Source organism: Brienomyrus brachyistius, chromosome 19 (genome assembly GCF_023856365.1).
Source record: "Brienomyrus brachyistius isolate T26 chromosome 19, BBRACH_0.4, whole genome shotgun sequence".
NCBI lineage: Eukaryota > Metazoa > Chordata > Actinopteri > Osteoglossiformes > Mormyridae > Brienomyrus > Brienomyrus brachyistius.
The window spans coordinates 2,554,017-2,569,505 of record NC_064551.1 but is presented as its reverse complement, the minus strand read 5'-3'; the positions used below and the strand labels follow the sequence as shown (position 1 = coordinate 2,569,505).

At 47.1% G+C, this 15,489-nt stretch overlaps 1 protein-coding gene across 1 annotated transcript; it reads left to right on the top strand.

The window, feature by feature from the left end:
- The first annotated feature begins 1,985 nt into the window (after window positions 1–1,985).
- Window positions 1,986–15,399, top strand: ube2j1 (ubiquitin-conjugating enzyme E2, J1). The gene is made up of 8 exons (XM_048985797.1): window positions 1,986–2,311; window positions 8,036–8,109; window positions 8,484–8,615; window positions 9,716–9,800; window positions 10,443–10,548; window positions 11,933–12,062; window positions 12,271–12,387; window positions 14,228–15,399. Exons 1-8 carry the CDS (start codon window positions 2,281–2,283, stop codon window positions 14,489–14,491), a joined length of 939 nt encoding a protein of 312 aa, XP_048841754.1. The 5' UTR covers window positions 1,986–2,280; the 3' UTR covers window positions 14,492–15,399.
- Window positions 15,400–15,489: the final 90 nt, after the last annotated feature.

The following is a 15,489-nucleotide window of genomic DNA, read 5'->3' as shown; positions in this document are numbered from 1 at the left end:
ATCAGCTGGACAGAATGTTAGAGTTTGGACACTTAAACACAACAAAAACATCTGGAATGTGTTACTTCGATGCACCTGTAAGATGTAAGATTAGCTAAATTGCCAAACTATATTTGATTTTGAAATAAATGACTTAATAAAACTTAATAAATGTAATAGTTTTTCTGTCTAAGTATAGGCTACCATACTATTATTTGATTTCTTATGCTTATCTTTTACACAACATTATATATTTTAACCATTTATACAGCTGGATATTTTATGCAATTATTATTATGTTCCCCAAGGGTAATATCATAGCCTGTAGTGTCACGTGGCGTGATTTATAATGGAGTCGTGATAGCTACCATTTATCAGTGTTAGCTGCAAATGCAAAAAGCATTAAGGGACACTCGATCGGTAAATCTCTCCCGCCGAAGTCATTACATCTGCAGTTCCCACACACCCCAGAATGACAATGGGCATATGATATCATTTTAGAGGACAGAAAATCCGATGCTTTGGGCAGGGTCCCCTGGGGCGGTGGTCCTTTCAGCCCCCGCGTGATCTATTATGCACTGTCGGCGTAGAAGGAATGCGTCCTGGAGGATGCAGTTTCTCCACAACTACGGTCCAGTGCTGAAAATGTCATGAGAGCCCAAATTTATGTTCGTATTAACAGAAATTCGTGCAACCCTGTTAACGATGGTTCCGCTCCCGTCTTTAACTTGTTATGGTAAATAGCAATTAGTACGTTTAGTATATTGCGAAACTGAAAACAAAAAATAATTTTAAGTCGCCTTCACTTTCGTACTAATGCACGAGATGGTGGTGGTCATCCGTCCGTTGTTTAAAGCTTGAATATGGTAAATGTGTACTGGTTACAAAACCTTTTTTAATGTTTAATATGTAACTAAAATTCTAAACAAATAACTGCTGTCACACTCTAACAAATACAAATAGCTTCTTATGTAGCATTTATTCAAGGGTTTTCATCTTGGGGTTTTAGCTGCTTATACGTGATTAGTGACATGGGCCTGTTCTGTTGGCCCCTGGTTTAACAAAGCTTGATATAGACTAATTCTGATTTAAATGGTTCCTGTTTAGTGTCTTGTTTTGTAAGACGGCACTACAGCAAAACAGTGTGACTCATATTAAGTAGATTCACAATTTCTAGAGCAAATGAAGTGTCTTATTAATTTGATGCCCTTAAGTAGCTTTGCCCAGTTTACAGTTCATGTCACTTGTGTATGAATCCCAATACACCCAATATACCCAGCAAAGGCAACAAGTCTATACCTACAGACAAGAAGTTTAGCAGCTGGCATCCTGTCGCAGTAGGAATGACCATCAGCGAAAAGGTACCAATTTGCACCTTTGCTTTTCACTGGGCCTGGACCCTCAAGGGCTGCCAACTGTATACCCCAATGGTACAAAAATGTTCCTCAGAGAATGATCTTCATAAGGCATTTAAGGAAACACGAGCTGCCACAAGCGCTGATGAGTCTGTTTCACACTTCTGTCATTGGAGCAGCCCTCACCACCTCCATCACTGTGTCGTTTGGTTCCTCCACATCGCAGGAGCGTACCAACATCCAGTGGACCATCAGGGCAGCAGAGAAGATCATCAGGTTTAACCTGCCAACACTCCATGCTTGTGAAGTTCACGGGAAAGATTACAGCTGAGCTATCGCACCCAGAACACTCTCTCCCAGCCTCTACTCTCTGGCAGAAGACACGGGGCACAGGGTAATTCATCCCATGCTAATTCTGACTATAGGTAGTCTAATTTTTAAATTATTTGTAAAAGTTCATGTGTACATTCTTGTAAATTGTCCTGAAAATGTTTTGTATTTAGTATGTTATTTTTGTTATTTATTTTATTCAGGATTCATGCAAAATCACCCACGTTATTGAAATGATTCCGTTGCAAATGCTGCACTGAAACACGCCTTGGTTTCTGTCGATGTTCTCGCTGAACGTTGCGAATAAAGTTTCCGGTTTCAAACCGCCTCCCCACTTCCTGTTTTCGGCTCTTCCGCGACATCTTTGTTGTAGTGTTTCGATCAGGTCGCCAGGCACGAGTTCAAGGAAACTAGGAGGACCGTGAACTTTGTGCCACGTCAAGACCGTGGGTGACAGCGGCTCAGGTGAGCCATGCTGGCCCTGTAGCGTCCAACGCCTCATCTGCGGACTGTCTTAAAATCCGGAGCGAAACGAAAACGAAACAAACAGCTGGCGCTTTGGAAGCGGCACCTTAGTAGCGTTAGACGTCGTAGTGCAGCACAGTAACGCGATACAATGGAGAATAAGTACAACCTGAAGAGTCCAGGTAGGTATAAAGCTGATTGTGTCAGTGTTCACGATGGGGGAGGCTTTGTGTCGCTGTGACTGGCGCATAAGCGAGCAGATCCTGTTACCTTCACTTCCGTATTCCTTCCCCCCTCCGGTCGGTGCCTTTATGTAAAGTAAAACATTGTCTGTATTTATGCTGTATTTCTATATTAAATATGGTAGGAAATGCATTCTGACGGTGGATGTTGTTACGCCGAGGGCGCTTTAGCTGGTTAGCGTTGCGTCCAGTCAGATAAGCAGCCAGCGGCAGATCTGCGGCGCACCGGTAGCTGATGTATTTTTTATTCGTAATTTAGATGCTCAAACCAGGCAAACTGAGCCTACTTGGAGAAAACAATAGCTATATATGTAACTATGTAGTGGATCAGGCGCCGTTTTACTTGTGTTTTCTCGTTCAGCGCCCAAATTATTGCCTGCCAGTTGTTACGGCATGTATGTTTGCAGTGGCTTACAAACTCCTCAGCAATGATGAAAATATTCTTAACAGCACAGCTGTTAAATGTTTACCGATGTTTTTTCTTTTAATTCCGATCCTGTCCATCCACCCTGCACACTGACTTGTCCCAGCTTAGTTGATAATAATAATTGATTGAATAAATCGGGGTGAATGTGTTGTATGTGAATCGTTCATAAAATATTCAGTTTTTGACCCTTGCAGTATAAATAGCAAAGTCATAATATTTTACATAAGAATGAAACGAAACAATTTTTTGATGATAAGTTATCGACAGATACGCCTAGTAGCTGCCTGCAATAGATTACTCAGTGTTTCCCAACCCGGTCCTCGGGGAACCCCGGACAGTTCACGTTTTTTGCTCGCCCCCAGTCAATCAAGAACACCGAATAACTGGTACAGGGTGCTGGGAGCTGAGAGGAAGCAAAACCGTGGACTGTCCGGGGTTCCCCGAGGACTGGGTTGGAAAACACTGGATTACTTGACTGCAATAGCTGGGACTGAGAGTGTATGACTTTGACTAACTTTACATACAAGTGCTATTAAATGGAAGCTGTTTCACGCATTAGGTTTGATATACAATTTGAATGCAAATAAATATTTTAGGTTTATGTATCATGGTTATGCATCATTTTGTATAGTGTACAAGAATGAAAATTTCAGGTTGTAATTTAGATGGTTTTTTATATTCACATACATTTTTGGACCCAGTAAATTTTGTAAAGTACTAGGAAAGATGTATAATTGCACCCAAGTTATCAAACAGTCTGTTTGCGCAGTGAGCCTGCACCAGTGTGCAGTGTACAACTGCAGGCGGTTGCTGTTGCAGTCTCTTGATTTTCTCTTGAGATTTTCTGCACCTGGTGGAACTTTCCTGATTTCACAGGGCTGATAATTTGCATGCATAGATCTCTGCCCATTCGCCTGAGTTTCAAACTCAGAAGTGAGTGCATTGAAATTAGTTCTGTGTGTGTGTGTGTGCGCGTGTGCATGTGTGCGTGCGTGCGTGCGTGTGTGTACGTGTGTGTGTGCGTGCGTGCGTGAGCGCGCCTCTTCTTGCTGTTTGTCTGTACTTTTGATATGCAAGTGAGCTGAACTTTATTTTGTGGGCAGAATTATCCATGTTTGCTCCAATAACAATAAATTGTCACTTGTAGTGTTTTATTCCAGCTTATCCCCTTGTAGGATTAAACTCCAGAAATAGTTCACATCTTCATTTCCGATACTGTAAAACACTCTGTAAGAATGACCCATGAAAAGCATCTCCCATATTTTCCTCAGCTACCGTTTTGATTTGTATACATGGGCGTACAAGGATGTTTCTGTAGCAGGTGAACTTGGTTGAAGATGATGCAGCTACTGCCTGTGTGGAGCTCAGCCGCCAATCTCGTTTGCTGATGGCTGCTTCTGACTCGGAGCTCAGGTTAAGTCGCACGCGCCCGGAAAAGTCCAGCATGAAGATATAAGGCATCGATGCTCTGGGTATTTGGGAGTGTCTAAGGTCATTATCAAGGTGACCCTCCTCCAGCAGCCACACTCATGTCTGTTTAAGATGAGGCAGGATGTCTGCTTGATGCCTTAGAAGTCCTTGGGCAGACATGCCCTGCTGTGTGACCATGTGCGTGGGTAATGCGATGGCAGGCTCTTCCGAACGGATGCTTTCTCCCTGTCTGTCTCTTTGTCCTTTATCTCCCTTTTGGAATGCCCCCCCCCCCCCCCCCCATGACCTGGAGCTTGATAAGATGGGGTGGTGATAATTCTACTTGCAGTATACTTTTGGATTCCACATCATTATTTATACCCCCGCCTGCCCAGATTCGCTGACAGAGCTGTATTTAACTTCATGAAGTTTATTGCAAGCACATGCCAGCACGGACCCAGGATTGAGCCCCGGACACACAGAGGATGCCTGCTGGAAGCAGCCTGGTAGCCTGTGCTTCCATGGGGCCAGTATTCATTATGTAACGGCTTCGCCTCCCACTGCAGGGGGACCCTGCATGGCTCCCTATGCACATGAAGTGCCCGTTACGTAACGTGTACGATTTACGTTATAATCCGTCTCTCCTGGGCTGCCATCTGCAGCTTTCCCCACCGACGCATCCGCCGCGTGACACTCCAGCTCATTGTTATTAACGACGGCGTGACAAATTCAGGCTGATTAATGTGCCGGGGGAGGGACCGTTACCCCTCACCAGGGCTCAGTCCCATCAGCAGCAGCCTGATGGAACAGACATGTCAGGAATATGAACCTGCCACCTCTCAGGCTGCTGTGTGTCGGGGGCAGGCGCCCTGGGGGCAGGCGCCCTGGGGGCAGGCGCCCTGGGGGCAGGCGCTCTGGGGGCAGGCGCTCTGGGGACAGGCGCCTTTCATCCAAAGCGATGCACGAGTGAGCCAGACGATCCATAACAGACACGCAGCTGTCAAACAGGTGGCTCGGCACGGCACTTAAGAACCTGGTAGTCAGTAATGCTCCATCAGAAATGACAGGCAGCCATTTACCTGGAAGCTAATTCTGAGTGGCTGTAATAACCCCTGCTCCCCGGGGGGGGGGAGGGGGGCACAACCATCAGCCACTTCTGCAGAGCAGTAAGTCCTTCATCGGGCACGTTATTTCAGCAATGGGGATCCGCCCGTCTGCCGGTAAGTGCAGATCAGCCAGCTCGCAATTTGCCGTTTTTCTGCCATAATGACACCCTAGTGCTAACGTATCGCTCTCATAAAACCTTCTGTGGTTACATAAAAAGACACGTTCCGTATGTACTCTGGGGCTTTTTACAAGCTAATGCTTAGGGATGGTTATGCCACACACCTGCTTGACGGCACCTGCTTAAATCCTGCATTACTGCCTTCTCATTTCTGCAGATAGCATATCATTTTGTTTATGTATCCAGCTGTAATCTGGGGAAGATTAAAGTTTATCCCAAATCAAGGGAAGATATTCTGCGTCATGCGGGTTTAGTTTAACTTTTCTGTGTGTCGTGGGGGACCGAAATCACTCTGGAACCCCCAGTCGCCTTAACAAATTAGTCTGTAACTGTTTTCATTTGAAACATAGTGTGGAACTTTTGTCATAGTATCGTATGTTAAGTTTTAATAGACCTCTCTGCTCCGTGGCCAGTCCTGAAGACCCTAGAAGATTCTCAGAGGTTTTACTTTGTATGTTTATATCTGCATGTTGGGAAGCTGTTTGTGAAATTCCATTAGTTAGCCCCGGTGACAGAGCAGAGTTCATACTTTGCAGCTTAATTATTTGACTATTTTATATCTCTAAATGTTTTTTTGTGTGTGTGTTGATCTCTGTAGTTCTGCTATTCAGAGGAAGTAAAATTAGTCTGCAAGTTTTACCGCCACAAATTTCCCCGCCGCATTCCGGTCGGCACCCCAGCAAAACTAGCACTAGACCTAAGCGGTGTCTGATTTTGAATACCGTCATACATTATACTGGGCGGTATTTTAAATAGCACTGCCATTCTGGTATTTAGAATGAAAATAGCATGGTTAATACCGCCCACTCCAATTCGGCTCCCCCCCCCAGGTGTCCTTCATCTGCCTCCGTGATGTCAGTGGCCTGTACTACGAGGCAGGGTTACTGGCTTATCGGGGTGACTTGTCGGATTTAAGGTACCACAGTTTAAATGGACTTCATATTCGTTCACTTACATTTTGCCCAGACTACCTTAAATCCGACAAGTCACCCCGATAAGCCGGTAACCCCTCTTCGTAGTACAGGCCCCTGTACTCCTAAGGTGAAATGTCTTTCAGGAAAATGGGGATTTATTATGCAGCAAAATAATTCCTGTTGTACAGTGAGAGACGTATACTTGGCATTGAAAGGCCGCCCGTTAGAGGCTCCCCAGCCCTGTGTCCTATGTCAGTGTTGCATGCAGGTTCAGTCAGTACTGCCACTGCCTCCCCAGCTCAGGGTGCCAGATAACCCCTATTGATCCAGTAAGTTCCTCAGTCATCATAATACACCCACAGAGTCTATATTCAGATCATCATCCCAGAGCACCGGGGACTTTTTGGTGCTTCCCCTTTTGTATGTTCGTGGACGTCTCTGTCACTGTACAAACAGAGTACATAGGCAGAGTAATCCAGGCCTGTTTAGAATATGCTCCTGGTGAGCCAAGGCTGGCAGACTGCAGGCTTATGCACTAAGTGATGAGGCAGTTCAGCGCTTAGGTATCGCTTGCGTAACCACTGACCCGCAGGCCTTGGCTGTGATTAAAACTGACCCTCAAAACGCGTTTTGTGTCTAGATAAAGGGCTGGGCTGGACTGAGCTGATTTGTTAGTTCTGCTAGAGAGACAAACTGATGTGTATTTGGCTGACTGCTGCTCTACCGAGTAACTGACCTTAATAAGTTTAATCGCTTGAGCCCGGATTAGTTTGGGGGCTTGACAGTCGTGCAGCCGCTCGCTCTCCTGGGCGCCCCTGGCTCTGCTCCTCTGCCTGATGTTTACCGCGTGCCCAGGGTTGTGGTTATATGGCCACATGAACCATCTTTGGAGAGTGGACACGCATGGGCCGGATGTACAGATCTCAACCACCCAGATTATAAGCAGAGTATAAAAAGTGATATTTTCAGAGTACTCAACTGGTACTTTCGGAGCACTTGCTTGCTATTTTCTGGAGTCACTGTAATTTGGCTTGGCGGAGATGTTGTCTATAGGAATAAATTGTCACAAATCGCTGTTTCTGACCCATTATGGCAGCTCTTCATGCTTTTGGCCGTCCTGCTTTTCTCTGGAGATTCTTGTTTTGCAGCTTTTACTCGGGTACCAACTAAAGTCAATGTAAAGAATTTTAATTTATTATTAGTGTTTTTTAACCTGTAGGTAATCATGTTATTGTTGTCTGTGTGTTTTATGTTTTTTTACCTTCATGGGTTATTTTTTCGTTTAAATAATTTGATAGAATTCTATGACTCTAGCTTTTGCCATGTATATTGCCCATATTGTATATTGCCCATGTTGTTTAATGCCCATATTGTATATTGCTAGCTGCTTGCATGAAATGAGAACTCTTAACTAACAGAAGTGAGGCCCAGAGGCTGGGCACCTCGTTCCCACATGACAGCTGTCTGTGGCCCCTGTGCGTTTTGGCCGTGTGAAGCTCCGATCGACCAGCTGTCAGCCACTGTGTGAGGATGCTGCCCAGGCCTGGACGTCGGCGTGGGGGGCTGCACGTGCTTCCCGGAGCTCTAACAGTCCCCGTCTGCTCTTGTTTCGTGTGTGTTGGGGCCAGCCGTCAAGAGACTGATGAAAGAGGCAGCGGAGCTCCGCGAACCGACGGAGCACTACCACGCTCAGCCGCTGGAGGTGAGGTGGAGCCCAGACGGAGCCCTTTCATTGGCTGGGGGAAGCTCCGCCCACAAGCATCAGTGTCACTTTGATCCGGAGATAGTCCGATCACCCAAAAAGAAGTTTTACATGTTATCTCTGAGAGAAACTGGTTCTTCCAAGTGAAATGCATGCGATTTGAGTGCATTCTCGAACTTTCTCATTTATAATCCTCAGCATCCCTTGATGAAACGCACAAGCTAGCGATACCTTAGACGGCAGTAAAACAATGTGCTGGGTGGTTTTTGCTTCTGGTTCTAATGAATGCTGCTGCTGTGAATCTGAGGAAAGGCAAACGACATGATGAAATAACGCTGCATGCCCTCTGACTGCACTGATGCCTGTGCCCTCAGGATAACCTGTTTGAGTGGCACTTCTCTGTGCGAGGGCCACCGGACTCCGAGTTTGACGGGGGCGTGTACCATGGCCGCATCGTGCTGCCCCCGGAGTACCCCATGAAGCCGCCCAGCATCATCCTGCTCACGGTAAGATCCCCGCATCTATCTCTGTCCGCCTCCCCCCCCCCATCCTCCGCAGAATAGTCACATCTCCTTTGAGCCCTTGAGCAAAGCCCTTAACCCCCCTCCCCCCGCCAAAGTGCTCCAGGGGTGCTGGATACTTAGCCTGACCCTCTGCTCAGACCCCAAGGTCAACTTTGTTTGCGTCTTGAAGGAAGGCATGATGGGATATGCAAAAAGCAGCATTCCAGTGTAGTTGTACAAATGGCAAAAAAAATAATTGTCCTGCTTTTGGTGATCACATAATAAGCCACTGGCAGTGTCCTGCTTTTGGTGATCACATAATAAGCCACTGGCAGTGTCCTGCCTTTGGTGATCACATAATAAGCCACTGGCAGTGTCCTGCTTTTGGTGATCACATAATAAGCCACTGGCAGTGTCCTCCCTTTGGTGATCACATAATAAGCCACTGGCAGTGTCCTCCCTTTGGTGATCACATAATAAGCCACTGGCAGTGTCCTCCCTTTGGTGATCACATAATAAGCCACTGGCAGTGTCCTCCCTTTGGTGATCACATAATAAGCCACTGGCAGTGTCCTCCCTTTGGTGATCACATAATAAGCCACTGGCAGTGTCCTCCCTTTGGTGATCACATAATAAGCCACTGGCAGTGTCCTGCCTTTGGTGATCACATAATAAGCCACTGGCAGTGTCCTGCCTTTGGTGATCACATAATAAGCCACTGGCAGTGTCCTGCCTTTGGTGATCACATAATAAGCCACTGGCAGTGTCCTGCCTTTGGTGATCACATAATAAGCCACTGGCAGTGTCCTGCCTTTGGTGATCACATAATAAGCCACTGGCAGTGTCCTGCCTTTGGTGATCACATAATAAGCCACTGGCAGTGTCCTGCCTTTGGTGATCACATAATAAGCCACTGGCAGTGTCCTGCTTTTGGTGATCACATAATAAGCCACTGGCAGTGTCCTGCACTGCTCTCTTGTTGCCCTCGGCCTTCCCCATATCTCCTTCTGGTCACCTCCATCCTCTCACTCAGCTGGGCCCCAGACCCCGATAGCCCTCGCTCAGCCCAACAAGTGAGTGTGATGATGCACTTTCTCTTTCAGCCCAATGGCAGATTTGAAGTTGGGAAGAAGATCTGTTTGAGCATATCCGGCCACCACCCCGAGACCTGGCAGCCGTCCTGGAGCAGTAAGTATTTCAGCCAGGAGCACCTGATGTCTGTCCTGAGCTCTGAATCTGAGATTAATTTGCCAACTGTACTGCCTGTAATAAAACATAATCAGGTTCAATTTAAGACTCTTGAGGCTCTGATGTATAATTACGTAAATTTTCAAAATAAAGCTGTAAGGATACATTGTAAGTTATGTACATATTTATCAAATTATTGTTATATGTCTGTCAGTCATATTTGTGTCAGCTACACACTGCTGTTCCCTTTTACTCATCTTGCACCCTTGTCACATGACAGTACAATGAGAGTTTGACGCTGGGGCAGATTGGGGAAAATGATGGCAATTTGAGCAGAGTGATGGATAAAATGATGCTTCATGAACCATTTGCTGTATTTTTTGACCCCACTAGATGGAGCTCTCTGTTATAAACAGTCCACAGTGCATGCCCCAAAGAAACCCAAGAGCACCATCTAGTGGGGTCAAAAAAATAGCAAATGGTTCATGAAACGTCCTTTTGTCCGTCACTAGAACGTATTTCCTCATTCTCTTATGTTTTTGGCAGCATCTTTTATTTGTTTCATGTAACGGCATTAAGACTTTTTTTTTCCCTTGCTCTCTTTAACCTTTTTCTGACTCTGCATTTTTGCTTCTCTTCCAGTAAGGACCGCTCTAATCGCCATAATCGGATTCATGCCAACTAAAGGGGAAGGAGCTATAGGGTCCCTGGATTATACACCAGAGGAACGGAGAGCTCTCGCCAAAAAGTAAGACTCATCGGATTACAGTGCTCCAGTGGCTACGCTAACTGCAGACATCTGGGCCCCGGCATGCGGGCGGAGAAGCGTGACCTACAGAATGCGGAGTGAAGTTATAAATGCAAATGCAGCCATCAGTGAAATAAAATGTGCGCGGGTGTGGCGAGCGGCTGGGCGGATTAGGCCTGTGATTGGAAGGTCGCTGGTTCAGAACCCACAGTCGGCAGTGTGATTTCATCGCTGGGCCCCTGAGCAAGGCCTTTAACTGTTGCCGCAGGGGCTGGCTGGCCCTGTTTCTCAAAAAAGAAACGTACGTCTCCTAAATAAATTAAATGGATAATTAACGTGCTTTCACCCACATTGGTTAAAGTCCAGTCAGAGCACGGGCCACCTAATTAGAGGCTTGATAGATGCAAGCATATGTTCTTGTCAGACTTGCTAAAAGAAAACATACAGGGTTGCAGTCTGAGCAAACAAATTAACATATAAACTGATACAATCTCCTAACAAGGTTGTCGCACCTCAAAGATCGTTTTTGTGCTGAACGTTGCGTTCAGGACTCTCTCCGAATTCGCCGCCCCAGCAGCAAATGCGATCTGTCCGGCTTCTCCATTAACACGCAGTGCTGCGGCCTGTTTCGTCAACCTTTTGAAGATGAGAGGCAACTTGAGAAATGCCCTTCGGTCAAGAAGACTCTGCTCATACACTGATCCCCACCTTTTATTTATGACAACGCTTCGGCCCCCTTGAATTTGATCTCCCCATTTTTAATGTCCTGCTTATCGTCGTCGCTCCACTGGGGACTGAGCACAGGAGCCTAATTCCACATGAGCTCCTTTCGTCTTGAATGTGTCAGATAACAGTATGAACTTTTGTATGTACTTTGTACACGCCAGTGCTATCTCACCCATCTTACTATGTATTTGTCATATTTGTCAGTTTCTCTCAGAACACCTGGAATATTTTTCCTAATAACTATGTCGCTGTACCAGCACCGTGTCTCGGTGGGTGGCGCTGTCACCTACAGGGTTGGGTGTGTGGATACCCCCCCCCCCCCCCCAGCTCTGCATGTTCTCCCCACGTCTCATGGGCTTCTGTTCAAAGATGGGCAGTTAATCTAATTGGCATCTCTTTGTGTGAGTTTAGATAGACTGGCATCCCAGTCAAGTTGTACGCCCAGTGTAGCCTGGGATGGGCTCTAAGACCCTGAAATACTGACCATGATGAGTGGGTGATGGATGGATGGATTACATTGGTGGCCTTTATTTTGTGTTTCCTCCTGTTGTAATAAGGGCTCAGTGTGAGTATTGGGTCCTGTATTTCCACGTAGATTCTCCCTGTTCACACGCCATGGCTGTTCTGTGTGACCTGGTCCACTGCTGCCTCTCCTCAGGTCGCAGGATTTCTGCTGCGAGGCGTGTGGATGCACGATGCGAACAGCCCTGCTCTCACTTACCTCCAACAGCAATCCCAGCCTGGGGGACCAGCAGGCCACTGAGCTGGCCAGGCAGATCAATTTTAAGGTGCCGCCCTCTGCCCGCCGCCCTCTGCCTGCCGCCCTCTGCCCGCCGCCCTCTGCCCGCCGCCCTCTGCCCGCATCCCTCTGCCCGCATCCCTCTGCCCGCCGCCCTCTGCCCACATCTGAGTCAATGCAACATTTTCTGAAACTGCAACAAAATCAAGAGGATGGAAGTGTAGTGCTGCATTTCAGTTACCCACGTGTTCCTGCAGGCGGAGTCCAGCACGTCCAGTAAACCCAGTGCGAGCCAGGCGGCGGCCAGTGAGACCCCAGAAGCCTCTGCCAGTGAAGAGTGGGAAGTCTCAGCCGCAGCAGCATCGACAGAGCAGGTGAGAGACAAGCGGCACCCACTGCAGCCCTGACAAGGATGAACAGTTAGAGGATGGGTGGGTTATCCTTGTGAAAGTATCACAAAGTAACATAACCTGAAGTAATACTCCACACATCAGCCACTATCCTGCAATAAAAACGGTAAGAGAGAGCAAAGTTCCTGCTGTAAGTGTCCATCATGCAAGCAGTGCAGCCCATTCCACGAAGGCCACCCTTTGAGGAGCATGATATCTGGGGAGATGATGTCCCTTATTGATCCGCAAGCCGAATGTGGCAGCATTCTGCAGCAAAGGAACGAAGTGCATGATGAAGAAAACGAGCTAATTTTAGTTAAATGGTAAAACCACCAGTATGACCGACCTTCCATCACAATGGCCGAATCGATGATGTTTGAGTGCCTTTGGCGCGGTACCCAGCACTCAGTCCATATCGGCACTGTTCGCCAAAGCAGTAAAAAAAAAAATGTATTCGGTTTCTGATGAACCGAGTGTTTTGCAAAAAGGGAGACTGTGCCATTGTTTTTACGCCATGATCTGAGTCTCCGCGCTAGCAATGCATTATATAATGAGGCGGCTGCAAAGGCTGCCTGGGTTCTGTTGTCCCTGGGGGGGTTATCTGATGACAGGCTGTTTGTTCCCAAGCGGGAGGAAGGTGGTTGGAGAGCTCTGTGCTGGAAGATGAGTGGTGGCAGCATTAGGCATGCATCATCCCCACACGAATCCCAGCGCATTTTCCCCACAATTGCCTGAATCCTCTTTACTTTTTCACTAGAATATTTCACTTAAAGTGTTGTGAAAAGTATCTGCTACATTATTGACACCTACGTATTTTATACTCTGCAGATTTTTAACAATGAGTGTTTTCAGATCATTGACATAAAGGATAAACCTGAGTAAACTCTTGTTTTTTTTAACCTTTCATTTATTTAATAAATCAGCCAGCCGACACCCATTGCCCTTAACTGCTCCCTCACACCCAGTGGCTGGGTACACACTCTCCAGCTGCAGTAACTGCACCAAAATGCTCGCAGTGGCTCACGTGGCTGCGGTGGAGCTGCAGCACTGTCTTCCTCACAGAACTGCTTTATATCACCGTATTTGTGGCTTTTAAAGCGTGAGCCACTTGTTCCAGCTCTTGCCGGTTTCTCATTTGAGTCTAGGCGTGGACTCTGACTGAGCCATTCCAGAACGGTTAGTTTGCTTTTTTTCTCCCTGCCATTGTGACGTGGACGAGCTCGGAAGGTTCGGATCTCACTGCATGAGTCACCAGAGCGGCAGCTTCGCACAGGCGGGCAGCGTGACCGTCTCTCCCTAAGAATCCTGATATTGAGCGGAATGTACGGTTCCTTCAGTGAGGAAGCTGACCAGGTCCTCAGGCAGCAAAGCATCCCGTGATGCTCCCATCTCCGTGGTTCACGGTGGCCGTGTGGTTTTTACAGTCGAATGCTCTCTTTACTTCTCTATGAAGTAATCTTAAAGTTATCCAGCAGCCATAGTGCCTGTAACTGGGTCAAAATTTAAAGTAATGGTGGAAATGGGGGCAAGTTTTTTTTCCACAGCCCTGGGGGGTTTCATGCTAGTTCCCTGGCCTTGTTCAGCAATCTGATTTAACATACACTTTTCTTTCTTTATTGCGGTCCTTTCAATCCTGCACCGAGAGGTTAAGTTGGATGTAATGAACAGTTTATTCAAGAATGATGTCATGGAATCTTCATCCATACAGAGGAGATCACATGTTCTTGGTTCTGTGCTGCCATTGGTTGATCCCTAGATGTCCAGGAGGTCACATGTTTTTAACTCCATGCAGTCATTGGTTGACTCCAGGTTAAACCCTTTGCAGGTGGATGCCCACCAGAGCGAAGAGGCAGCTCCGGGCAGTCGGCCTCTGAGCCCCCGGCAGCGGCGTGCAGCGCAACAGCAGAGCCAGCAGCCCCAGCCGGCACGCCGGCCTGCCTTCCCCTTTCCCGCTGCCACACGCCCCCCCCAGGAGGCGGGCCACGCCGGTTCCGCCGTCCTCATCGTGGTGCTGACCCTCGCTCTGGCCGCGCTTATCTTCCGCAGGGTCTACCTGGCCAACGAGTACAAGTTTGACTATGAGCTGTGATGACGGCTGGTGGTCGATGCGACCGGCCCCCTCTCCTGTAGGGCAAAGACCTCTGGGCTCCACCATCTAGCAGCAGACCCTAGAACCTGTAGGCCCCCCACCCCACTATGAAAGCCAGCCGCCCGCGTTCGAACAGCGTGCTGAACCGTGTCCATCCGCGGCGGCCCTGGAGGATGGGGCTCAGGAAGTCCAGTACTGGCCGCTTGGTTTTTAATTTCTTCGGTTTTTGCATGTACTTTTAGAGTACTGTGTTTATAAAGATCCAGTACCCAGTACCACATGCACCCGCTTTGCTTCTGAACCATATCAGCCCTGTGCTTACAATGTATAGTCATAACGGGAAGAACCTGAGTGAAGCTTAACCTGTAAACGATTAGGAAACATTGTAATGAAACGCTTTGCTTTGTATTACCTTTTATAGCATCTTTTGTCTTTTCATGTCTTATTTACTGTTGTGACCCATATTTTAAAGTTCCTGGTGCTTTAAGTGACGGTGAGATGGTGCAGAAGCCTGTTTATTCTATGTGACTCAAATTTATTAAGCTGAAGTAAACCGGATAGTCAAGTACTGTATGATATTACTATAAATCCGGACTGTTAACAGCGTCCCAGGACTCCGTGGCTCGGAAGAATTTGTAGGGATTCATTCACTGTAGTTACCGCGGGCAGTATTGTAATTCTGCTGCTGTGTGGGCGTTCCGACAAAAGGGAGATGGGAACGGTATTTAAAACGGCATAAAGGGAAATCTTCGGACCAGTAGAAATGGCATTGGTTTGAGTTCTGATTTACTAAATTATTGGCATTGTCATTATTTGCCCACGATTCATATCTGCGTAGTGCTACACCTGTCCCTGCAGCATACAACTTCGCCTGGACATGCAGAATAAATTCTTCATATACACAGTGATCGTCTCTGTTAGTTTGCTTGTCACTATTTTGCTCGCGTCCTAAAATTCTCATTTTTCTGAATACAACCCTACCTGGATAGAATCACTGT

Bases quoted from the DNA above. Each gene is read 5' to 3' on its own strand.
- ube2j1 (XM_048985797.1), top strand. From the start codon at position 2,281: ATGGAGAATAAGTACAACCTGAAGAGTCCAG. The intron at 8,616-9,715 runs GTAAGATCCCCG...TTTCTCTTTCAG, and splicing joins CCAGCATCATCCTGCTCACG to CCCAATGGCAGATTTGAAGT. The intron at 12,388-14,227 runs GTGAGAGACAAG...AACCCTTTGCAG, and splicing joins CAGCAGCATCGACAGAGCAG to GTGGATGCCCACCAGAGCGA.